At 46.4% G+C, this 24,766-nt stretch overlaps 1 protein-coding gene across 1 annotated transcript in view; it reads left to right on the forward strand.

Annotated features, from left to right (window-relative positions):
• Nucleotides 1-2,950: 2,950 nt before the first annotated feature.
• The window catches only part of WDR48 (WD repeat domain 48), a 29,342-nt gene continuing 7,526 nt past the window's right edge, over nt 2,951-24,766 (forward strand). Inside the window, exons 1-16 of the mRNA XM_069729778.1 lie at nt 2,951-3,033; nt 5,001-5,141; nt 5,471-5,549; nt 7,715-7,797; nt 8,066-8,195; nt 11,923-12,011; nt 12,783-12,884; nt 13,908-14,132; nt 15,401-15,475; nt 15,559-15,661; nt 16,162-16,259; nt 23,119-23,226; nt 23,720-23,816; nt 23,907-24,002; nt 24,101-24,209; nt 24,329-24,416. Coding sequence (XP_069585879.1) covers nt 2,953-3,033; nt 5,001-5,141; nt 5,471-5,549; nt 7,715-7,797; nt 8,066-8,195; nt 11,923-12,011; nt 12,783-12,884; nt 13,908-14,132; nt 15,401-15,475; nt 15,559-15,661; nt 16,162-16,259; nt 23,119-23,226; nt 23,720-23,816; nt 23,907-24,002; nt 24,101-24,209; nt 24,329-24,416 — 1,704 coding nt within the window. The 5' untranslated portion in view covers nt 2,951-2,952. The remainder of the gene's footprint in view (nt 3,034-5,000; nt 5,142-5,470; nt 5,550-7,714; nt 7,798-8,065; nt 8,196-11,922; nt 12,012-12,782; nt 12,885-13,907; nt 14,133-15,400; nt 15,476-15,558; nt 15,662-16,161; nt 16,260-23,118; nt 23,227-23,719; nt 23,817-23,906; nt 24,003-24,100; nt 24,210-24,328; nt 24,417-24,766) is intronic.

Raw genomic sequence — 24,766 nt, forward strand, 5'->3', positions numbered from 1 at the left:
GGGGAGGGGAAAAAGCTAGGACCGGCCACCAGTAATCACCCTGAAGCACCGTAAGGTGACAGGGGATTAGGTCCTGCCCTGCAGGTCCAAGAGTGCGCGATATGGGTGACACCATACTGCTCTCTCGGTCGCACTATAGTGGGAAAACAGGGTGAGAAATCTGCACGGTGTTGGAGAAAAACCTGTGAAACAAAGGGAAAAAGATTAATAAAATACAACAGGTGCCCTGGAAAGGAAAAGATAGATCTGGGAACAGATCCGGGTCTGCCTCCTATGGACACTAAGCAAAACTTGAAGTGCTTTGTGCCAGACGGTGGGTGTATACTGCTGAGGAGGAGCTATTTTCATTTTTTGTGCATAGTGTCAGCCTCCTAACGACAGCAGCATACACGCATGGTTACCTGTGTCCCCCATGGAAGCGATAAAGAAATGGGGAGGTAACAAATAGGATGATATGTGACAGGATGGGAAAGAATGGAAATGATGGGATACAATAGGAACAGATAGTACGGGAATGACTAGAATGATATGGGAAAGGTACTGATAGAACAGGATGGAAACATGGTGGAATGGGATGGAAACGTATAGAATTAAATCGGAAAACAGATGATGAAATGTGAAAGTGACAAATAGGATAAGATGGGAACGGAAACGTTAGAAAGGTTTAGGAATGAATCCGATGAGATACTGTGTGAATGAACAATGTGTTATACACAGGGATAGATGAGATGGGATTGGGTGAGAGGCTGAAGGAACATACGAGTTCATCAAGTTAAACCTAGAACCTAACATACTGATCCAAAGAAAGGCAGGAACCCCATGAGGTGCGTACATTTAGATTTCAGAATGCTCCATATTAGGGGGAAAATGCAATATAAGGAGACCCCTATAGATATGAGTGGGGGTCTGGCCTGCTGTAAAAGGGATCGGTTTTTCAATAGTGTTTCTGCGGATGACAAAAGACTGTTGGATATCAGCAATGATTATCCTCTTCCCGCCAAGACCAATTTACGGTTTTTGTATTTTCATTTTTTTTTCTCCCCGTCTTCCAAAAACCATAACTTGTTTTATTTCTCTGTCCACGTAGATGTATGAGGGCTCGATTCTTATGTGGGACGAGTTGTACTTTTGCATGACACAGTTCATTTTACCACACTGTGTACTGGAAAACCAGAAAAATGTTACACGTGCGATGGTCCATGTGCAATGCTCCGCATGCGTTACATGCGTGATGCTCCGCGTGCCATGTTACATGTGTGATGCTCGGTATGCCATGTTACACGTGTGATGCTCTGTATGCCATGTTACACGTGTGATGCTCGGTATGCCATGTTACACGTGTGATGCTCTGTATGCCATGTTACACGTGTGATGCTCCACGTGCCATGTTACGTGTGATGCTCTGCATGCCATGTTACATGTGTGATGCTCCGCGTGCCATGTTACATGTGTGATGCTCGGTATGCCATGTTACACGCGTGATGCTCGGTATGCCATGTTACACGCGTGATGCTCGGTATGCCATGTTACACGCGTGATGCTCGGTATGCCATGTTACACGCGTGATGCTCGGTATGCCATGTTACACGTGTGATGCTCTGTATGCCATGTTACACGTGTGATGCTCTGTATGCCATGTTACACGTGTGATGCTCTGTATGCCATGTTACACGTGTGATGCTCTGTATGCCATGTTACATGCGTGATGCTCTGTATGCCATGTTACACGTGTGATGCTCTGTATGCCATGTTACATGTGTGATGCTCCACGTGCCATGTTACGTGTGATGCTCTGTATGCCATGTTACATGCGTGATGCTCTGTATGCCATGTTACACGTGTGATGCTCTGTATGCCATGTTACATGTGTGATGCTCCATGTGCCATGTTACGTGTGATGCTCTGCATGCCATGTTACATGTGTGATGCTCTGCATGCCATGTCACATGCGTGATGCTCCGCATGCCATGTTACATGTGTGATGCTCTGCATGCCATGTTGCATGTGTGATGCTCCGCATGCCATGTTACATGTGTGATGCTCCGCGTGCCATGTTGTACGTGCGATGCTCCGCGTGCCATGTTCTGCGTGCCATGTTCTACGTGCGATGCTCTGCGTGTCATGCTCTACATGTGATGCACCGCGTGCCACGTTCTGCGTGCCATGTTCTGCGTGCCATGCTCTACGTGCATTGCTCCGCGTGCCATGTTCTACGTGCGATGCTCCGCGTGCCATGTTCTACGTGCGATGCTCCGCGTGCCATGTTCTACGTGCGATGCTCCGCGTGCCATGTTCTACGTGCGATGCTCCGCGTGCCATGTTCTACGTGCGATGCTCCGCGTGCCATGTTCTACGTGCGATGCTCCGCGTGCCATGTTCTACGTGCGATGCTCCGCGTGCCATGTTCTACGTGCGATGCTCCGCGTGCCATGTTACACGTGCGATGCTCCGCGTGCCATGTTCTACGTGCGATGCTCCGCATGCCATGTTACACGTGCGATGCTCCGCGTGCCATGTTACACGTGCGATGCTCCGCGTGCCATGTTCTACGTACGATGCTCCGCGTGCCATGTTACACGTGCGATGCTCCGCGTGCCATGTTACACGTGCGATGCTCCGCGTGCCATGTTCTACGTACGATGCTCCGCGTGCCATGTTCTACGTACGATGCTCCGCATGCCATGTTCCACGTCTGGGAAGTGGGTGCTCCTGGTAGGACAGTCCCCTGTAGCAGGCTGCTGCCTCAGTACCTGCTCACGAGCGGGACCATAAGATGCCAGAACACTGTCATACCCGGCACTGTAGCAGTTTAAACGCCGCGCGCACAGATGACGTCTGACAAGTAATGGCGGAAGCGGCGCTCTGGCCGGCTTCAGTTTGGGCGGAAGTAGTAGTTCCCCGTAGTGAGGGCGTATGTGTATGTCCTTCGGCTAAGGGCGGAAGTGTATGGGAATGGGAAGTGACGACAGAGTGTCAACATGCAAGATGGCAGCGCATCACAGGCAGAACGCTGCGGGGCGGAGGAAAGTTCAGGTATGACAGGTAACCGGGACGTGACCCCGGGGCTGGTGGCGGGTGACGCGGATGCGCTCGTACATTGGGGGGGCTTACTTGCTGTGCGGCAGGTGTGCAGTGTCCCGGGAGGAGGGGCGGGGTTGTCAGCTCCCCTGGTGGGCACGGTGGGCGCTCCCGGGTGACCGGTCCGGAGAGGTCTGCGGCCGCAGTGTCTGCAGTGTGTGACGTGCGACCTCTGACAGTGTCACCTGTAACTTTCCTGCAGTGAAGCAGACCACCCCCCATGTCACTCAATGGTTCCTCCCTCGTTAGGCTTACTTTATTGTATTTTGCCCTGTCAGACTGTTACACTGCTGGGATCCGGGGGTGGCGTTATCTCTCCAAAGAAACCAGTGTGCAGCCATTCAGTCTGTCAGTCCCAGCAGTGGGGTCTGGTACAGGACATGGACCCTGCAGTTCATGATGGGGTCTCGGCTCCTCGCCCTCCCTGGAAAGCTGGGTGACTGACAGTGCGTTCACCAAACCCACCCAACATGTGTTGCCCCCCAGATCTGTACCCCGCTGCCTTATCTGCAGTCCTGGCATCTTGGAGATTGTGGTGACGTTGTTTGGCTGAGCCATGATGAGGGTTATGATCTGTTGATGCTTTTGGCAGTAATGAGGGAAGCAGCAGCTCTGACTTGTATTATGGCTGATGACTCCCCGGAGCCAGAACATCTGACTTATGCTAAATCGCTCCTAAAAGCTGCTTCTGCCATTAATACTGCACTGTATGATGATGTGACTGAGAATTAAAGGGGATGTGTAGTGATGTAGCAGCCCCTCTGCTCAGCGCAGGTCCCCCCACAGGAGAGGCGTGTGGCCAGTAGGTTGTCATACGTGGTCTGAGCTCGGATTTATGTCCAAGGGTGACGGAGCCATCACATGACAACCCAGGGCCCCATAATAGTCAGTGGGGTCTATAATCTGTTATTCTACTGGGAAAACATGTCACTATTATATGTCTGAATGACACCTTTATTAAAGTGATTGATTTTCTCCCCATCTCATTCTTTTGGGAGGTGCAGAGGCCCCTGTGCAGATACTAAATGGATCCTGTCATTTCATCTATCGCCTGCACAACACGGGTGCATCAGTACCTTCCAGATCTACCGTCCAAATAGCTTTTTATATGAGAGGGCATGAAAGGGACACTTGTATGAAGGCTTTTGAGGAATGGACTTGTGGCCAGTAGGACTGATGGCTGCATGTTCTATCTGTACATATTGACATCTGAATGCAGCCATACACACCATCTAGTTATCGGTTAGCTGACCGTTACGCACCAACATGCCTTCTCCATAGGGGGAGTATGTAAGCTCCGCCGGCCTATTAGAACCAGTGCCGGTGAGTGGAATTTCAGTCCATGTCGTGGGCACCAGAGCAGTTTTCTGTACAAACCTTAGTAGCACTCCGTCATCTCTTATGTTTTGTGGAGAAGACCGTGCTGACCGTAATGGCGTATATCTTGTACATAGATGTAGATGAGGGCACAGAGGTGCATTTGGATATAGCTGAAAGCTAGGAATACACATGTAAGGTGTCATAAAGATCTTGGCGTTTTTTGCTGTTAATTGGCCAAATCAAAGAACAAAAATAATCACACAAGGCATATATATTTTTGGTTGAATTGCTGTTGAACAACCACAGTCGCCATGTGGCCCTAGCTGGTAGTATTGTCAGACCATCAGTACTTGTTATGGTTATGTTGCCTAACCCCCCCCCCCCCCCCAAAAAAAAAAAAAAATGCATGCCATATATCTGATGTTGTTTTAACTAATCCAGCAGAATGAGTGGGTACAAAGCAATGTATGCAGACTACACAAACTGAGATTGTGGACTGTTGGTCCTCGTCATGATTGAGCTGTACTATATGATGCGTGTTCGTTAGCCTAAATGACCTACAGTAACCATTCTTCCCTCCCCACCCCCTTCTTCTTTCATAGGTCTCTTATGTAATTAGGGATGAAGTAGAGAAATACAATCGCAATGGGGTGAACGCCCTGCAGCTCGATCCTGCACTGAACAGACTCTTCACAGCTGGACGAGACTCAATCATCAGAATATGGAGCGTCAATCAGCACAAGGTAGATTCAGATGCCGGAGTATAAAAGCTAACGTCAGTCATAACCAAGCTTAGCCCGGACCAGCTCCGTGTGCAGCTGTGATAGGGGTAGCGGGTTACATGACGGCTGATTGCGGACAGCCTCGGCACCATGGTACGGGGGGAGATTTAGTAACACCGGCAGATCCCTCCATCCAGACTGTGACCACTGATGGACCTCATGACCTATAAGCCTGACAGCGCTGTGAGCACTGAGCCTAGCAAACATGAATGCTCTAGTTTGGACTCCCCCTATACCCTTGGGTATGAAGTCATCAGATCAATAATGCTATCATTTCTTGTTTATTTCAGCAAGACCCCTACATAGCATCCATGGAGCACCACACAGACTGGGTGAACGACATTGTGCTGTGCTGCAATGGAAAGACGCGTAAGTATGTCATGGTGGTGAACATTGCAGCATGATGGCAGGTTACTTGCTTGGGTAAAATAGAAATCCCTGTGTGGCCTATATTAAAAAAAAAAAAAAAAAAAAAATTAATTAACTGGTTCATGCAGCTTTACATGAACACCCAAGCCTTACACTATGGCTGGTCCGAATAACTATAGCAATTGTTACCATCCACCTCTCGTGTCTCCCCTTTTCCTCATAGTATGTAAGCTTACGAGCAGGGCCCTCACTCCTCTTGGTATCTGTTTTGAACTGTATTTCTGTTATGCTGTAATGTCTATTGTATGTACAAGTCCCCTCTATAATTTGTAAAGCGCTGCGGAATATGTTGGCGCTATATAAATAAAAATTATTATTATTATTATTATTATTATAAAGCTTGATACATTTCCATTTCATAGTGTATGTAAAGTAGGCTATGCTATAGTAGTAGGCTATAGTATAGTAGGCTATACAGTGTAGTAGTATAGTAGGCTATACAGTGTGTGTGTGGTGCGTACGGCGTATACAGTGTGTGTGTGGTGTGTACAGCTTATACACTGTGTGTGGTGTGTACGGCTTATACACTGTGTGTGGTGTGTACGGCATATACAGTGTGTGTGTGGTGCATACGGCATATACTGTGTGTGTGTGGTGCGTACGGCATATACTGTGTGTGTGTGGTGCGTACGGCATATACAGTGTGTGTGGTGCGTACGGCGTATACAGTGTGTGTGTTTGTGTGTGGTGTGTAAAGCATATACAGTGTGTGTGGTGTGTAAGGCATATACAGTGTGGTGCGTACGGCGTATACAGTATGTGTGTGGTGCATACGGTATATACTGTGTGGTGTGTACAGCGTATAGTGTGTGTGTGGTGCGTACGGCGTATACAGTGTGTGTGTGGTGCGTATGGCGTATACAGTGTGTGTGTGGTGTGTACGGCTTATACACTGTGTGTGGTGTGTACGGCATATACAGTGTGTGTGTGTGGTGCATACGGCATATACAGTGTGTGTGTGGTGCGTACGGCATATAAAGTGTGTGTGTTTGTGTGTGGTGTGTAAGGCATATACAGTGTGTGTGTTTGTGTGTGGAGTGTAAGGCATATACAGTGTGGTGTGTACGGCATATACAGTGTGTGTGTTTGTGTGTGGTGTGTAAGGCATATACAGTGTGTGTGGTGTGTAAGGCATATACAGTGTGTGTGTTTGTGTGTGGTGTGTAAGGCATATACAGTGTGTGTGTTTGTGTGTGGTGTGTAAGGCATATACAGTGTGTGTGTTTGTGTGTGGTGTGTAAGGCATATAAAGTGTGTGTGTTTGTGTGTGGTGTGTAAGGCATATACAGTGTGTGTGTTTGTGTGTGGAGTGTAAGGCATATACAGTGTGGTGTGTACGGCATATACAGTGTGTGTGTTTGTGTGTGGTGTGTAAGGCATATACAGTGTGTGTGGTGTGTAAGGCATATACAGTGTGTGTGTTTGTGTGTGGTGTGTAAGGCATATACAGTGTGTGTGGTGTGTAAGGCATATACAGTGTGTGTGGAGTGTAAGGCATATACAGTGTGTGTGTGTGGTGCGTACGGCATATACAGTGTGTGTGGTGCGTACGGCATATATAGTGTATGTTTGTGTGTGGTGCGTACGGCATATACAGTGTGTGTGTGTGTGTGGTGCGTACGGCATATACAGTGTGTATGTTTGTGTGTGGTGTGTAAGGCATATACAGTGTGTGTGGTGCGTACGGCATATATAGTGTATGTTTGTGTGTGGTGCGTACGGCATATACAGTGTGTGTGTGTGTGGTGCGTACGGCATATACAGTGTGTATGTTTGTGTGTGGTGTGTAAGGCATATACAGTGTGTGTGGGGTGCATATGGCGTATACACTGTGTGTGTGTTAGTGGTGCGACGGTGTTCCGCTGGTGGTACTGCGCAAGAGGCTGGTACCACCAGCAGTTTCCATATTGAGACCCCCATCAGTTGGGTGTCCCAATATGGTGGTCAGTGAACTTCTGCCTCTTGGAATTCTGGGATCCGGACACATCTGGCCAGAACAGGATGTGAAGACATTACGAGGTAAGTATATAATTAGATGATTCTTCTGCACAGACTGCATAGTTCATGTACAGTTTCTGTAATCTTTCCTCTTCTGTTTTCGGCAGTGATATCGGCGTCTTCTGATACGACAGTTAAAGTATGGAATGCGCACAAGGGGTTTTGTATGTCGACCCTGAGAACACACAAGGTAAGCGAAGAAATATACAATTGAATATCACATCACTGATACCTGGAAATCTGTCATCTCCTTGGACCCTTTATAAGATGTCACTATACCAAGTCCTCCCTTAGTTTGTGTTGTATGGCCGGTTCCAGGGTTATAGTCCCGTCGTGCACCGTGGTAGAGGCTTCACAAATCTCATTTTCAGATCAATGTCAACAGAAAGTGTTAAATTCCGGTCAGTTTTTCTCTGTGCTATATGCTCTTCTTTATGTATGTGTCCTTCTACCCCTAGGACTATGTGAAAGCCTTAGCATACGCAAAAGACAAAGAACTAGTGGCATCCGCAGGACTGGACCGACAAATATTCCTATGGGATGTAAATACTCTCACGGCTCTAACTGCATCCAACAACACCGTCACTAGTGAGTGATGCGACTGTTCAATAATCCGCATGTTAAAGGGCTTATCCACATATAAATATTCCAATAACAAACTAAACAAGTGATTTTATATGTGAATATATTGCTGTTAAAACGCCCAATGATTAGCGGAAATCAGTTGTATGAATACCATTTTCGGATATATATGCCCATCCCAATCCCAAATGTTTTACAGCCTCTAGCAGGTTTTCCTATAGGTTTGCCCTGTATTTAGCTCCATCCATCTTTTCATCAATGTTGATCAGTTTCTCTGTCCCTGCTGAAGAATAATAACCCCACATCATGATGCTGCCACCATCATGTTTGATGATAGGGATGGTGTTTTCCACCACACATAGCGTTTTTCATGTAGCGCAAAAAGTTCTACTTTGGTATCAACCAACCAGACCACATTCTATCTACATGGCTTTTTGCAAACTGTATTTCTTATGGTTTGATTTGAAAAATGGCTTTCTTCTTGCCACTCTACATTGTGTGCAGAATTATTAGGCAAGTTGTATTTTAGAGAATTATTTTTATTATTGATCAACAACTATGTTCTCAATCAACCCAAAAGACTCATAAATATCAAAGCTTAATATTTTGGGGAGTTGGAGTAGTTTTTTTTTTTTTTTTAGATTTGGCTATCTTAGGAGGATATCTGTTTGTGCAGGTAACTATTACTGTGCAGAATTATTAGGCAGCTTAATAAAAACCAAATATATTCCCATCTCACTTGTTTATTTTCACCAGGTAAACTAATATCACTGCACAAAATTTAGAAATAAACATTTCTGACATGCAAAAACAAAACCCCAAAAAATTAGTGACCAATATAGCCACCTTTCTTTATGATGACACTCAGCAGCCTCCATCCATAGATTCTGTCAGTTACTTGCTCTGTTTACGATCAACATTGCATGCAGCAGCCACCACAGCCTCCCAGACACTGTTCCGAGAGGTGCACTGTTTTCCCTCCCTGTAGATCTCACATTTTATGAGGGACCACAGGTTCTCTATGGGGTTCAGATCAGGTGAACAAAGGGGCCGTGTCATTATTTTTTCTTCTTTGAGACCTTTACTGGCCAGCCACGCTGTGGAGTAGTAGAAGGCATGTGATGGAGCATTGTCCTGCATGAAAATCATGTTTTTCTTGAACAATACCAACTTCTTCCTGCACTACTGCTTGAAGAAGTTGTCTTCCAGAAACTGGCAGTAGGTCTGGGAGTTGCGCTTCACTCCATCCTCAACCCGAAAAGGTCCCACAAGTTCATCTTTGATGATTCCAGCCCATACCAGTACCCCACCTCCACCTTGCTGGCGTCTGAGTCGGAGTGGAGCTCTCTGCCCTTTACTGATCCAGCCTCTGGCCCATCAAGAGTCACTCTCATTTCATCAGTCCATAAAACCTTTGAAAAGTCAGTCTTAAGATATTTCTTGGCCCAGTCTTGACGTTTTATCTTATGTTTCTTGTTCAAAGGTGGTCGTTTTTCAGCCTTCCTTACCTTGGCCATGTCCCTGACTATTGCACACCTTGTGCTTTTTGTTACTCCAGTAACGGTGCAGCTCTGAAATATGGCAAAACTGGTGGCAAATGGCATCTTGGCAGCTTCACGCTTGATTTTCCTTTCCTCAATTCATGGGCAGTTGTTTTGCACCTTTTTTGCCCAACACGCTTCTTGCGACCCTGGTGGCTTTTTGCCATGAAACGCTTGATTGTTCGGTGATCACCCTTCAAAAGTTTGGCAATTTCAAGACTGCTGCATCCCTCTGCAAGACATCTCACAATTTTGGACTTTTCAGAGCCCGTCAAATCTCTCTTCTGACCCATTTTGCCTAAGGAAAGTAAGGCTACGTTCACATTAGCGTTCCGCTAATGTGCGTCGCTGTTGCGTCGGCGACGCAGCGGCGACGCGCCCTTATGTTTAACATAGGGGACGCGTGCGTTTTTTGGGTGGCGTTTTCCGACACGTGCGTCGTTTCCGACGCTAGCGTCGGACGCAAGAAAATGCAACAAGTTGCATTTTTCGTGCGTCCGATTTTCGTCAAAAAACGATGCACGCGTCGCAAAACGCAGCGTTTTTGCGCGCGTTTTTTGTGCGTCGCGCGTTGCGTCGCCGACGCACCGGCGCGCAACGCTAATGTGAACGTAGCCTAAGTTTCCTAATAATTAAGCACACCTTATATAGGGTTTTGATGTCATTAGACAACACCCCTCCTCATTACAGAGATGCACATCACTTGATTTACTTTATTGGTAGTTGGCTCTCTAGCCTGAAGTATAAAAAGTATCATGTGATCAAAATACAACTTGCCTAATAATTCTATACACAGTGTATATAAAATACAGGGCTATATAAAATAGCTTGGAATTTTTAATTTTTTTTTGTAACCTAACTCTGCTTTACTCTTCTCCACAACTTTATCCCCTACCTGTCTGGTGTGTTCCTTGGTTTTCATGAAATTATTTGATCCCTATGTTCTCAAACAAACCTCAGAGCCCTTCCCAGTACAGCCGTAGTTATACTGAGAATAAATTACACAGAGATGGACGCAATTTACTAATAAAGTAACTTCTGTAGGCAATAGATCATTCAGGATTTTCTTTAGGTGTTTCAGACTACAGGGGGCTGAATACAAGTGCAATTCACAATTTGCGTATTTAGATTTGTAAAACAATAAAAAAAAATGTATCTTTTCCACTTCACAAACACTTGTTACTTTGTGTAGGTATATCACAATAAAAGACATTTAAGTTTGTAGGTGTAACATGAAAAAAATTGTGGAAAAGTTTACAGGGTATGAATACTTTTTCAAGACCCTGTAGTATGCACTCCTGTGCCGTAATTATCAGTGTCCACCTGTCTGCACTGAAGCTCAGTATCTACACATTAAAGTTAGTATGACATAGGACAGAGTGACCAGTACATGTATGAAGGTCTGGATAACTGCGTATTTCAATAGCAAAGCCAGACCTCTTATCTGTGTGTTTTTGTTTGTTTGTTTGTTTTTTAAATCCGTTGTGAATGATAAGGGGCTTAGTTATTGATATGAACCATTTATTGAAATTCTAAATGAGTTTGCTTTAAAGGGAACCTGTCACCCCCAAAATCGAAGGTGAGCTAAGCCCACCGGCATCAGGGGCTTATCTACAGCATTCTGTAATGCATTCTGTAATGCTGTAAATAAGCCCCTGATGTATCCTGAAAGATGAGAAAAAGAGGTTATATTATACTCACCCAGGGGTGGTCCCGCTGCAGTCCGGTCCGTGGCCTCCCATCTTCATACGATGACGTCCTCTTCTTGTATTCACGCTGCGGCTCCGGCACAGGCGTACTTTGTCTGCCCTATTGAGGACAGAGCAAAGTACTGCAGTGCGGAGGTGCTGGGCCTCTCTGACCTTTCCCGGCACCTGCGCACTGCAGTACTTTGCTCTGCCCTCAACTGGGCAGACAAAGTACGCCTGAGCTGCAGCGTGAATACAAGAAGAGGACGTCATCGTAAGAAGATGGGAGGCCCCGGACCGGACCGCGACGCCCATTGGACCGGACCGCCCCTGGGTGAGTATAATCTAACCTCTTTTTCTCATCTTTCAGGATACATCGGGGGCTTATCTACTGCATTACAGAATGTTGTAGATAAGCCCTTGATGCCGGTGGGCTTAGCTCAGCTTCGATTTTGGGGGTGTCAGGTTCCCTTTAATTAACCAGTGACTTTTCCTTTTCACCAGCTTCGTCCCTGAGTGGAAATAAAGACTCTATATACAGTCTGGCCATGAACCAGATGGGGACTGTCATAGTTTCTGGCTCCACTGAGAAGGTAACAAAGAGTTGGATTGTCATCCAGTATTTAATAAGCTTTTTTTCTACCTGTCCGCACTCACACTATTCCTACATTACCCCATATGCAATTTGTCTCTTCAGAGAGGAAGAGGAGTACAACTCTATAGCGCCACCTGTTGGAAGCAGCGATCCAACAAGTCACTATCAATCCTTTAACGAGTCTTGCAACATGACTTAGGATAAAAGCCAAACCAGAATCTCAGTTTGCAGCCACAGTGTTTCAGAGTTTTTCCCTTCGTCAGTGCAAAGTATGAAATCTGATTTGGCTGCAAGAGGGGCTCTGGACTAAGAAGAAACCTTACCCCTTAGACCTCAGTCCAGACCCTCCCACACGGCCAAATCAGATCTCATACTTTTCGCTGACTAGGGGCAATACCCTGAAATACCATGTCTGCAAATTGTGATTCTCATTTGGACTTTACCCTATATCATATTGCAAGGCTCGTTAAAGGGTCGATAGAGACTTGTAGGATTGCTGCTTCCAGCAGGTGGCGCTATAGATATAGTTCTAGTCCTCTTCCTCTCTGAAGAGGCAATTTTCATACATTATTCCATGCATTATGGGGTCTGTGGGTCCAAAAAGAGAACCAGCCTTATTCAGCAGGGGGGGGCTTGGGTCTGTTACATGGATATAATTGTATCCCTCTCTTATGTGTCTTATTACCACTGTAGGACAGAACTATTACTCCTGTTTTTTTTACAGAATTTTATTCCTTTTTCTAAAGATTACGTATTAATCCTGTTACAGGTGCTGCGGGTCTGGGATCCCAGAACATGTGCAAAACTCATGAAATTAAAAGGACATACTGACAATGTAAAGGCTCTGCTGTTAAATAGAGACGGCACGCAGGTAATTGTACTTCACCCGGCATATATCCTAATCATCTGTCATTGGCATTGGTTAATCCAGAATATCAAAATAAATATATATTTTAGTAAATGTATTATTGCATGCCAGCCACTCAAATGAATGGCGGTCAGATACTTTCACACACGCCACATCTGCCTCTTCGCACTTTCTAATAGCAGAGGGTCCTGGGGACTTGCCTCCATGATTGGTACTGCACTATTTTACTGCACTTGCCGTAAAGATTACATGCTTTTTTATATTTTGTGAGATCATTCTTGTGTGAACGTGGTGATAAGGAATATGTTGTTGTGTGTGTGTTTTTTTTTGTTTGTTTTTTTGTGGATTTTTTTTTTTTATAGTGACTTGAACTTGATATGGCCTGACTGCTTGTTCTATATATTGTGCTGCAGAATATTGCTAAACTGACAGGCTCTTATTCACAGAAGTACCAACATAACATGGTGGCATTTTAGCAGGCCCTCGGCTGCACTGGTAACCCATCGGTACCCCTCTATCACGGGCTGGTGGTTAATTTGCGCCTCTTAGTCAGCCCACCTTAATTGCTGCTGTCAATGATTGATGATGGCATTTAAGGAGTCAACAGGAATGATCGCTGCTGCCACGGATGGATTGCCGACCGTGTAACAGTATAAAAGTGTTCATGTACAAATTATTAAAAAAAAAAAAAAAGTTTATTGAAAAAAAACAAAAACCAAAACACTAGAAATAACGTAAATGTGAGCGATATCTCCCCACGTGCCTCAAATAAAGATCCATTCAGCCGACAGCTATTCATCTCAACCTCCGCACGTATATGAGTAGTGAGCGGAGTCTCCATGAGAACGGTGGATTGAGCATGTTGAAGTCCAGCTGCCCCATCCATTCATCCTGATGGTAGATGTTGTAACACCAGCACACCTCAGGGATGTGCTGCCCATGGCTTCCTATGAAGAGCGCCGTCATGTTGTGTGTGCAGAGCGAATCCCGTGCCGTCCTCTCGTTTTAATAGCATTGCCTCTTTAGTGTCTTTCAGGCAGTTCAGATGGGACAATCCGCTTGTGGTCCCTCGGGCAGCAGCGGTGTATAGCCACCTACAGGGTCCACGATGAGGGGGTCTGGGCGCTGCAGGTGAACGAAGGCTTCACACATGTGTACTCCGGGGGGAGAGACCGGAAGATCTACTGTACAGATCTCAGGAACCCGGATATGAGGCTGCTCATCTGTGAAGAAAAAGCACCAGTTTTAAAGGTGAAGAATAGATCAAAGTGCTAAGTGTAAATGAGGATTGGTTTGCTGGTATTGCCTTAAAGGGAATGTCCATATTTTTTTCTAAATAAGTAAAACTTTCTGCTTTGATTGCTATAGTGAAATATTAAGAAATGTAATCTGAGCACCTTTTGTTCTTTTTCCCTTTTTCTTCCCACATAGCTTCACAGCTCCACTAAATGCTCAGCATAAAATAAGAAAAACATATACTATGGCCTTCCTGACCAGTGACTGTCCTTCAACATTGGCTCCATGTTTCCCAGCTGTTATGTGACATTAAGGCTACTTTCACACTAGCGTCGGAATCTCCCCATCGCAATGCGTCGGGCAGAGATTCCGACGCTAGCGTTTAACGTACCGCACAATGAAGGCAGCGGATGCATTTCTCCGGCGCATCCGCTGCCCCATTGTGAGGTGCGGGGAGGTGGGGGCGGAGTTCCGGCCGCGCATGCGCGGTCGGAAAAAGCTGTCCGTCAGGAGCAAAAAACGTTACATGTAGCGTTTTTTGCTCCCGACGGTCCGCAAAAGCACAACGCATCCGTCGCTCGACGGATGCAACGTGTGGCAATCCGTCGCAAATGCGTCGTCAATACAAGTCTATGGGGAAAAAACACATCCTGCAAGCACTTTTGCAGGATGCGTTTTTTCTGCAAAACGACGCATTGTGACGGATTGCAGAAAACGCTAGTGTGAAAGTAGCCCAAGTCCCATGACCACTCATCGACTGCTGCCTTTACTATTTTGTCAGTGCGGACAGGTTGTCCAGTAGTTGACAACCCCTTTAAATGATAACATGCAGCTGCCTGCAGCCACCACTAGGTGGAGCTTACTGCACAGTTAAGTTCTGTGCTCCGTAATCACATACAGTTAGTTCCCTCTAGTGGCGGTGACAGGTACTTGCTTGTTGTGTTTTTTGTTGTTTTTTTTTATTTTATGCAGGAGATTTGGAGGTCTGAATAAGAAGAGTTACATTAAATTCTCAGTCATCTCATAGTTTTGGACTTTGATAAATCGTGAAGGTTAACTTTAAGGGATTGTCTATTTTTTGGTTTATCTATTTAGACCATATTTAGCAAATGGTATGGGTCCTCTTTTTAGAAAACTACTTTTTTTTTTTAGCTAAAACAGTGATGTAGACCCTGAAAGGTGGCAGGAACAGTCAATGATAAATGGCGATAAAAATAAGGATTGATGCAGGGATCGGTGGCTCTGGTTTTGTAATGCCAAATCAACGTTAACTGTCTTTCCAGATGGAGCTTGATAGATCCGTGGATCCTCCTGTAGCACTGTGGGTTGCAACTACCAAGTCGTCAGTAAATAAGTGGGTAAGAGACAGTTTGTAGCATCATACCCCAACACCCCCACATCCCAGAAAGGTCAATCCTGACAGCGTTTTCTTTTCTTTTAGCCTATAAAGGGCATAATGAACTTCAGATCCTCAGGAGATTATGAGAATGACTGCAATACACCAATGAGTCCATTCTGCTCACAGCCCGACCAAGTGATTAAAGGTAGCGATGATTGTATTTAGCATGTAGTACGTCCGGCATCATTACTAGATAACAAGAATGGTTTGTGTTTTCAGTAATATGGATGCATTGGGTGAGTTGATCACCCAGGTTTGAGATTCTCCTTTGGCAATGCGGAATAATGTGGTTATTATATTGGTTAGGGACATATCAGTGAGGTTGGCCCATAAGCATCTGGGACCTCTACCATTCACCAGAAAGAAGGTCTCAAAGTATGAGTGTAGTGGTAATGCTCTTACATGGCCATCATTTCATACATTCTCCGGTCTGTTACGCATGCGCTCCCCATCACTCCCATGGCGGTAAATGGAGCAGTAATCGCAGTAGTGCTCCATTCACACAGGGGACCTAGAATCGCTCAGTATCAGACCCCCACCGATCAGCTGTTATCGGTATTCTATGGCCAGACAACCCCCTTAAGTAAAGATCAGTGATCTGTATTTGCTAACAATATCTGAATGTGAATTTTCATGTCTTTCTAGGAGGTGCAAGTATTATTCAGTGTAACATACTGAATGACAAGAGGCACATACTGACCAAAGACACCAATAACAATGTGGCATACTGGGACGTGCTGAAGGTAAGGCCGCCTGCTGTTAGAGGACTAGACCCAGCTCCTCCTATGGTGGATATCAGGGTTGGGGCGGCAGCGGAGAAGGTGCAAGTGTGTTCTCGTCTCTTCTGGACTAAGATCATGCTTATGGTTCAGTTTGGACGACGGCTATATAAGCATATGTAACCTAAGGCAGAAGATAGGCCAGAACTTCCAGCTTGTGGGATCCCGGCATGCAGAGTTGGATCCCAAATCCCCTCTCCCAACGCCTGCTTTCTTGGTGTAAGAGCGAGATCTTGTGCTTTTCACTAACAGAGGTTTGCCGTGTACTCTACAAAGCTCGGTAACCGCTCTAGCGATGCCACCGTTCACCAGTGGCTTAATAGAGTATGGGTATAAATCTTGCTAGAAATTTGGGCCATTTCTCCTTCGCCTCATTGGGGGACACAGGTCGTGGTGTATGCAGCTGTCACTAGGAGGCTGACACTAAGTGATACAAAGAAAGTTCTCTCCTCCCCTGCAGTATACACCCTCCTGCTGGCTCTCAGCTAACCAGTTCTTGCTTAGTGTCCGTAGGAGGCACACGGACCGGTCTGCTATTCAGACCCAAAACTCTTTACTATTTTATTTTTACCTTTTACATTTTTGATTTTACTTCCTGCAACGAAGGGGCGACGGATCCTTTCAAGGCTCCGATCTCCCCGAACCATCAACAGGCGAGCACTGAGAGTGTTGCCTCTCCGTATCCTCTCCTGCGAAGCCATGCCTGAGCTGATTCTTAGGGGCGACTGGTCCCTTCATGGGCACCGATCTCCCCGCACCATCAACAGGCGACCACATGGAGTGTCGCCTCCACGTACCCTCTTCTGCAGCCAGGCCTATTGCCTGACAACTGGCCCTGTCCACCAGGGGCTAAACTCCGTGGATGTACAGAGGCCCCTCTCTTCGGCGTCCGAGTAGTCCCCACTGTCCCACCACCGGTACAGCGGATAGCACAAGGAGGCGGACGTTTCCTCTCCAGCTCCCTAACAAAGGGGTGATGGACTAAAGTTTATCCCTGCAACGTCCACGCTGCAATACCTGACCTGCAGCAGAACAGTAGAGTGCGCACTTTCCTCAGCGCTGAAGCCCAGTCATCCACGGCGGCTCCATGCCGGGACGGGCACCGATGGTGAGTGGATCCAGTCAGCGGTGGGCCTCTGCAGTGGGATATTCACATGCTGACAGGCAGCCTCAGCCATGGCTTCCCTGTGGTCCACCTCCCTGAGGTAATACTCCTGCCGGCTGCAAAAATTTAGCCCCTGGCTTCGGCCAATGTGTAGGCCGCATCCCGTGCCCACAATATGGTGCGCTAAGGCGGCTCCGCCCACCTTTTCTGGCGCTTCTCACCTGGCACAGGAGTGATCACTTCTCTTGGCCACCACCAACATCCCTCTATTCTACCCCTGGTATTGCTCCCACCGGCAGAAATTTAGGCCCTGGCTTGGGCCTATTCATGGAAGTCACAGGGGCGATGGTTTTGCATTGAAGGGGCATATGCAACCGGGTAAGAAGGTATTGCTCCCCCCCTGCATCTTCCCCCTGTGCTTAAAGGCACATGACCAGTATTTCCTGGTCTTAAAGGGACACGACCAGTATCCCCTGGACTTAAAGGAACATGACCAGTATTCCTTAATCTTAAAGGCACATGACCAGTATTCCTGGTCTTAACAGCACATGTCCAGTATTTCCTGATCTTAAAGGCACATGAACAGTATTCCCTGGTCTTAAAGGTGCATGACCAGTACTCCCTGATCTTAAAGGCACATGATCAGCATTCCCTGGTCTTAAAGGCACATGACCAGTATTACCTCGTCTTAAAGGTACAGAACCAGTATCCCCTGGTCTTAAAGTCACATGACCAATATTCCCTTGTCTTAAAGGCACATGTCCAGTCTGAAACCGGTCACCCTAAATGAGCTCATGAGCCCTTTGCCGCCGACCCCAGCTTATCCCAGAGTACCTAGTTCCCTGAGTGGGCTTCGTCACTGCCGCAACCTATGGCTTCTCTGACCAAGAGATTGAATCCCTCCGTGAACCCTCTGTGGCTCGGAGTGCTCGCATCACCGATATAGATGGTCCCTCTCCTTCTTGCGAGCGGTCGGGTAGCAGAGGCCGCAAGTATTCTAGAAACGTACAGGCGTCTAGAAAACTGAAGTTTCATTTCCTGATCTTTCACCGATGATTTGCTGAGAACAAGTCTCTGAATATGGATCGGATATTGACTTGGTTCTGGACTCACCAGAACTTCAGAAAAGGATGGATTTGCCTATTTAGATCATTAACCAATCTCTGTAGATTGATGAGGACTTCGTTTCTACTCTAGATCACACAGTGTCCCTCATTAGGAGACTAAACTCCCAGCAGAGCATTTGCGATTCACCCGGATTGGGAGCGTCCGGATAAGCGATCCACTGGACAGAAGCCTCTGCAGGCGCGGTATCCTTTTTCAGCCAATATGCGAACATGGGTGTCCCCTCCACGTATACCCCCCTAGGACGTGGGATGCCGTGCCTGGTCTGATTCTTAGGGGCGACAGGTCCTTTTAAAGGGCACCGATCTCCCCACACCATCAATAGACGAGCACACAGAGTGTCGCCTCCTTGTATCCTCTTCTGCAGCCAGACCTAACGCCGGACAATCAGCCCTGTCCACCCGGTGACCTGAACTCTGTGGATGTACAGAGGCACCATTTTTGGCATCTGGACATCCCCCTCTGCATTACCAGTATTTAGCAGATTATGCAAGAAGGCGGACGATCCCTCTCCACTTCCCTGTTAAGAGGATGGTGGATTGAGGGTTCATCATTTTAACTCCGCACCGTCAAAAGAGAGCGGCGATTGCAAGAGATGGCTATTCCTGACCTTCCGGATGCAGCTGCGCATTCTGCCACTTGGCAGATTAACCGGGTAGAATCTCCTGTGGTATACCTTCCAGTACCCCTGCCCGATGGGTCGCCAATTAAAAATACAACGGACTGTCAGATAGCAAATCTGGTTAGTTCCGTCTTGTGGCCTCGGTTTCAGCGCTCTACCCTTCCTTATCCGCCGCATGGGTTTCTACAGCTATGGTCTCCTGGTCAGAGACCTTAACTTCCTTGATTCACAACAGTAACCTCCTGAAGACAGTACAGCTGGTCAATCAAATTTCTTGAGTGGGAGACTAGCTGCTTCACGCCTCTCGGATGTGGCTATTTGCGCGGCGCTGTCAGCAGCAAATGCCATTACACTCAGAAGGACTTTATAGCTCAGAGAATGGAAGCGTACTCTGCGTTCAAAAAGCCTCTGACATCACTCCCTTACCAGGGTGATCGGTTATTCGGTTAGAAGTTGGGAGCGTTCCCCACGCAGGAACAAAGGATCGCATGTTTCCTATAGACCCGACCAGCAGTTAAGTTGACCAGGACGGTCTAGATCTAAGGGATCTTTGTTCCAAAAAGGGGACCGAAACGTAAAACCGATCCTAGACCTCAAACTTCTACTAAGCTTGACAAGGTCCCCCTTCTTCAGATGGAGTTTCTCCGCTGAGCCACTACTTCAACAGAAAAGGGTGGAGTTTCCGGCATCCACTGACATTCGGGATGCTTACCTTCACTTTCTATTTTCCCTCTTCAAAAATTCCTTCGCTTTTCCATTCGCGAACAGCATTTTCAAATTACGATCTTGTCCTTCGGCCTTGCTACCACACCCAGAGTGTTCGCAGGGGTTATGGCGGCTGGCATGTTCCTCTTGCACCCTAGAGGCATGGTCATCCTGCCCTATCTGGTCAACTTTTTAGCTGCTCTTTCAGGACTGCGCTGAGTCATCTATATCTCTTGCGATTCCCTTTCTCACCTGGGCTGGCAGCTAATCTTAGACAAGTTTTTCCTCATTTCCAGCCCAGCAGATATCCTTTTTGAGGCTGATCCTAGACACTTCCAGAAGGTTGGCCATTCTCCCTTGAGGCAAGGCCGTGGCCCTTCAACAGGGAGCTCGTGCACTTGGTCACACATCCCTTCATTCCATTCGATTTGCTAGTAGGGTTCCGAGGGAAAATGGTGACGACAATGGAAGCGGTTTCCTTCACTCCTCTCGTTTTCTGCAGGTCAAACAGGCTTTCAGAGAGTAGTCTCTGAGCTCCTCCCTCATCCAGGGGAGATCCTTTCTCCCGGTTCAATGGTTATTAGTGACTACTGATGCCAGTCCTCTTCTCTTCTGATCATTGTTCTGGTGATACGAACAGTATGGCTAATTCTACAGCAGGTCCACTGCCTTCTGGCGGGTCACCCCATCCGAATTCAATCGGGCAATGCCACGGCTGTGCCATACGTCAATTATCTAGCAGGTACCCACGGTCAGGCGTCATGGTCGAGGTACCTCACATTCTCTGATGGGCTGAGATCTATCATTTAGGTGATCTCGGCACTACACATCCCAGGAGTAGAACTCTAGACAGCAGACGCTGTCAGGGTTCCGCCTCAAGTGAGTGGGAACCTCACCCGGAAGTCTTCCATCAGATCTGCCTTCCCTGGAGCACTCCAGATGTAGGTCGGATGGCGTCCAGACTGAACGCCAATGTACTCTAGTTCATGGTTCGGCCTCGAGATCCAAAAGCCATCGCAGTTCATGCTCTGGTTCTTCCATGGTACCAGTTTCCATAACCCCTCTTCCACTACTTCCGAGACCCTTTCGGAATAAGGAAGAGCCCCAGTGATCCTGGGAGATCTGCACTGACCACTTCAGGTTTTTTTTTTCTTTTTTTGTTTGCGGAACTAGTATTTTTCCATCTTATTGCAACAAAACTCTCGCAGGGAGTTTTCACATGTGGTTCTTCCCTATCGCATACCGTTAGATCTTTGGGACCTTAATGGTCCTGGGAGTACTACAGTAGACTCCATTTGATCCGGACAGACTTTACTGTCGGGGAAGATGGCCCCTTTTTTCTCTGCGATCTTGTCATCCTGATGACTCTTCAGAGATTGCCGCTCTGTTCTTTTGGACTTTTTTTTCCCTTATTACCTTGAAGGCAAGGTTGTCCTCAGGCCATCCCCGTCCCTTGTTACCAAGGTGGTATTGTATTCCCACTGTTATGAGGGCATCGTTCTTCCCTCATCTGTTTTGGCTCCAGTCCACAAAACGGAATGGATTCCCCATATTCTGGACGAAGTGAGTGCTCTGAGTAGGTACGTCTCGAGGTCGGCGTCCTTCCGAAGGTTGGACGCTTTATTTGGGCTTCCTGACGGTTACAGGAAGGGTTTAGCCATTTCATCGGCCATGTTAGCCTGGTGGATTCGTTACACCATCCAGGAGTCCTTCCGTGTTAGATGTCAGCCTATCTCCCTGTCTATCAGGGTTTCTTGGGTTCTAGGCATTAGGCTTCGGCAAAGCACGCCTGCAAGCTTGCGGGTTCATCCTGTCCTCATGCATTCTTGAAGCACTATAATTCCCAGACTTCCACAGATGTGAGTCTGGGCAGGTGTACTCTGCAGGCCGCAGTGGTGCACTTGTAAGTAGCGGTTACACAGGGCCCGATCTGATGTCCCCACTCAGGGACTGCTTTGGGACGTCCCACAGTCTGTGTTCCCCAATGAGGCGAAGGAGAAATAGGGATTTTTGTGTACTCGCCGTAAAATCCTATTCTATGAGTCATTCATTGGGGAACACAGCTCCCACCCTGTTATTAGCGTGTACTTGTTTTATAATTTGACATGCTATACTCTCATATGTTATTAATCTCCTACTGCTTTTGCACTGAACTGGTTAGCTGAGAGCCAGCAGGAGGGTGTATACTGCAGGGGAGGAGCGAACTTTATTTGTATCACTTAGTGTAGGCTTCCTAGTGGCAGCAGCATACACCCACGGTCTGTGTCCCCCAATGAATGGCTCGGAGAAAACGATTTTACGGTGAGTACACAAAAATCCCTATTTTGGGAACATTAGGGTTACATCTGAGCAGTTTCGTTACTAAATTATATTTAGACACATAACGAATTTGAGGCTGGCCCCCCCCCCCAGATTAGTGGTATGTACGGTAATCTTTAAGACTTACTGACTTTCTATGACCCTTGTAGTGAATTGTGATGGTTGATATTGTTGACATTTTTAAATTTGCTTTGACAAAAAAATTACATTTGCCACCATAAAAGGATGTAACTGGAACCGATCTCATCTGTAGAGAGAACTGTATAGACAAGGACAGTCTGTCGAGGAACATTGTGTTCTGGTCACCTAAGGGTTATTCCAACCACAAGTGTTTGTCACCCATCTGTGCCATGGGCAATAAATGCCTGACCAGGGAAGGATCCTGTCACTGAGAGAACTGGGATTGTTGTAGACGTTGAGCAGCAGGACACATGGAGGACAGGGATCCCACTTTGTGGTGATTATTGGGGGTTTCAGCAGTCAGACCCCCACAGTCATGGTTGGATGGGTGATAAATGCTTGTGTCTTGATTACTTATATAGGTGACTGCACTTGTATCCATTAAGAAGCTCCTGTGTCTCTCCAGGGGTGCACTTTTGTCTTGGTGTATCTGTTCTTCACCTTTTGTAATGTATGGTTGAGCAGAAAGGGAGTTGGATATATAGAGCACCTAATACAGGGGTAGTCTGATTTTTAGCATTAGGACAGATGTGTTATAGGTACTGTACATATCAGATTTAAAAAAACAAAACAAAAAAAAACTTTTTTTTTTTTCCATCTCTATGGGACGGAGCTGCCATAGTAGTCACAGCCCATAGAGGTAAGGTGGCAGGGCTGCTGATTAACACACCACACACTCCCTTTTCCTACTCTCACACAACCCCTTTAGATGAGCGTCTTTGTCCTGTCCTTTGAGATATGCGCACTGACCTCTGTATAATTCACAGGCTTGCAAAGTTGAAGATTTGGGAAAAGTGGATTTTGAAGAAGAAATTAAAAAGAGGTTTAAGATGGTTTATGTCCCAAACTGGTTCTCTGTTGACCTGAAAACTGGGGTAGGTACTTATATACTTTTCTCACTCTATTGTCCATTCCCTTCACATCAGACAGGAGTTTTCTTCAGTGGATCCTGTGCTATTCTTAGTCATATCCCCCCCCCCCCTTTTAAAAAAAAAAAATAATAATAATAATAAAGTCATTTTCCACTTTTATGTTTTGGGGTTTTTTTAACGGTCAAAATGGCATTAAGATATAATTCTCATCGCTTTGTGGCACCTGGGTTTCCTGATGGTCTTTACATGAAGGCCTTAACCATCAGTGTGTTAGGCAGTGATTGACTGCAGCTCTTCAAATGTCCATGTTTTGGGACAATGTCATTGCTGGAGCAGGAGCTAGAGACCACCGAAGATCTGACAGTTCAATGTCTTTTTTTTTATGCCATTCTGACTTCAAATAGCCCTTGTGTGCCGCGGCTTGTTTTAATGACACTGTTGTAATTATATGTACAGTTCACAGTCTTCACATTTTGACGGTGTCTCTTCATGACAGATGCTGACGATCACTCTGGATGAGAGCGATTGCTTTGCAGCGTGGGTGTCTGCCAAAGATGCCGGATTCAGCAGTCCAGATGGCTCCGATCCAAAATGTAAGAGTTTAGCTGAAAGAAGGCTGATGCCGGGCTGATGTCTTTGTCTGAAGGACTTTAATTTGCTAACATGAACGTTGGGTTTTGCAGTGAACCTTGGGGGACTCTTGTTACAAGCATTGCTAGAGTTTTGGCCAAGAACTCATATAAACCCCATGGAGGAAGAGGAAAATGAAGTCAATCACGGTGAGGAGCCTTGTGTCTTTCTTATGCTTGGGTAAGATATAGCACATAGTCATGGAGGACATGGACGTTCAGTGATCTATTGTGTATTTCTTGTGCAGTGGCGAACGGCGAGCAGGAAACTAGGATACAGAAAGGCAATGGCTACTTCCAAGTGCCACCTCATACCCCAGTCATCTTTGGGGAAGCTGGGGGCCGCACTCTTTTTAGGTATGTCATCTATATATAGGTTAGCAGCCAATTTATAGTGGGTTTTTGTTTTGTTTTTTTTGTTTTTTTAGAAAAGATGAGGTAAATGATATACAATGTGATGCTCTTGTCTCCTGCAGGCTACTTTGTAGAGATTCTGGTGGAGAGACAGAGTCCATGCTTCTTAATGAAACTGTTCCCCAGTGGGTGGTTGATATTACTGTTGATGTAAGTACCACAGACCAATGTATTCATGTATTTAAAGAGTAATTAAACTTTTCTTTTTTTTGGTAAACTTTGCAATATACTTAATTTTACTTCCTTTCGTCCCAAACAGTAACTTGCGGTGCTCTATCAATGCTCCGTTCATGCTCCTTTAGAAGCATCTTTCAGCTGCTGCTCAGCAAAATCCCCCTAAACATAATTTATGCAGGATGTGTTTGTGGCTTTTGCTGTCTGAGCCTCTCTGCTCCCTCCCTTTATACTGAGAGATGAAAAGTCCCATCCACAGATTGTTGAATATAGAATATGGATTTTGCTTAGGAGCGTCTATGGGCGCGTGACCTGGGCATGTGAAA

The sequence above is a fragment of the Ranitomeya imitator genome, chromosome 6, assembly GCF_032444005.1.
Source record: "Ranitomeya imitator isolate aRanImi1 chromosome 6, aRanImi1.pri, whole genome shotgun sequence".
NCBI classification, from domain to species: Eukaryota; Metazoa; Chordata; class Amphibia; order Anura; family Dendrobatidae; genus Ranitomeya; species Ranitomeya imitator.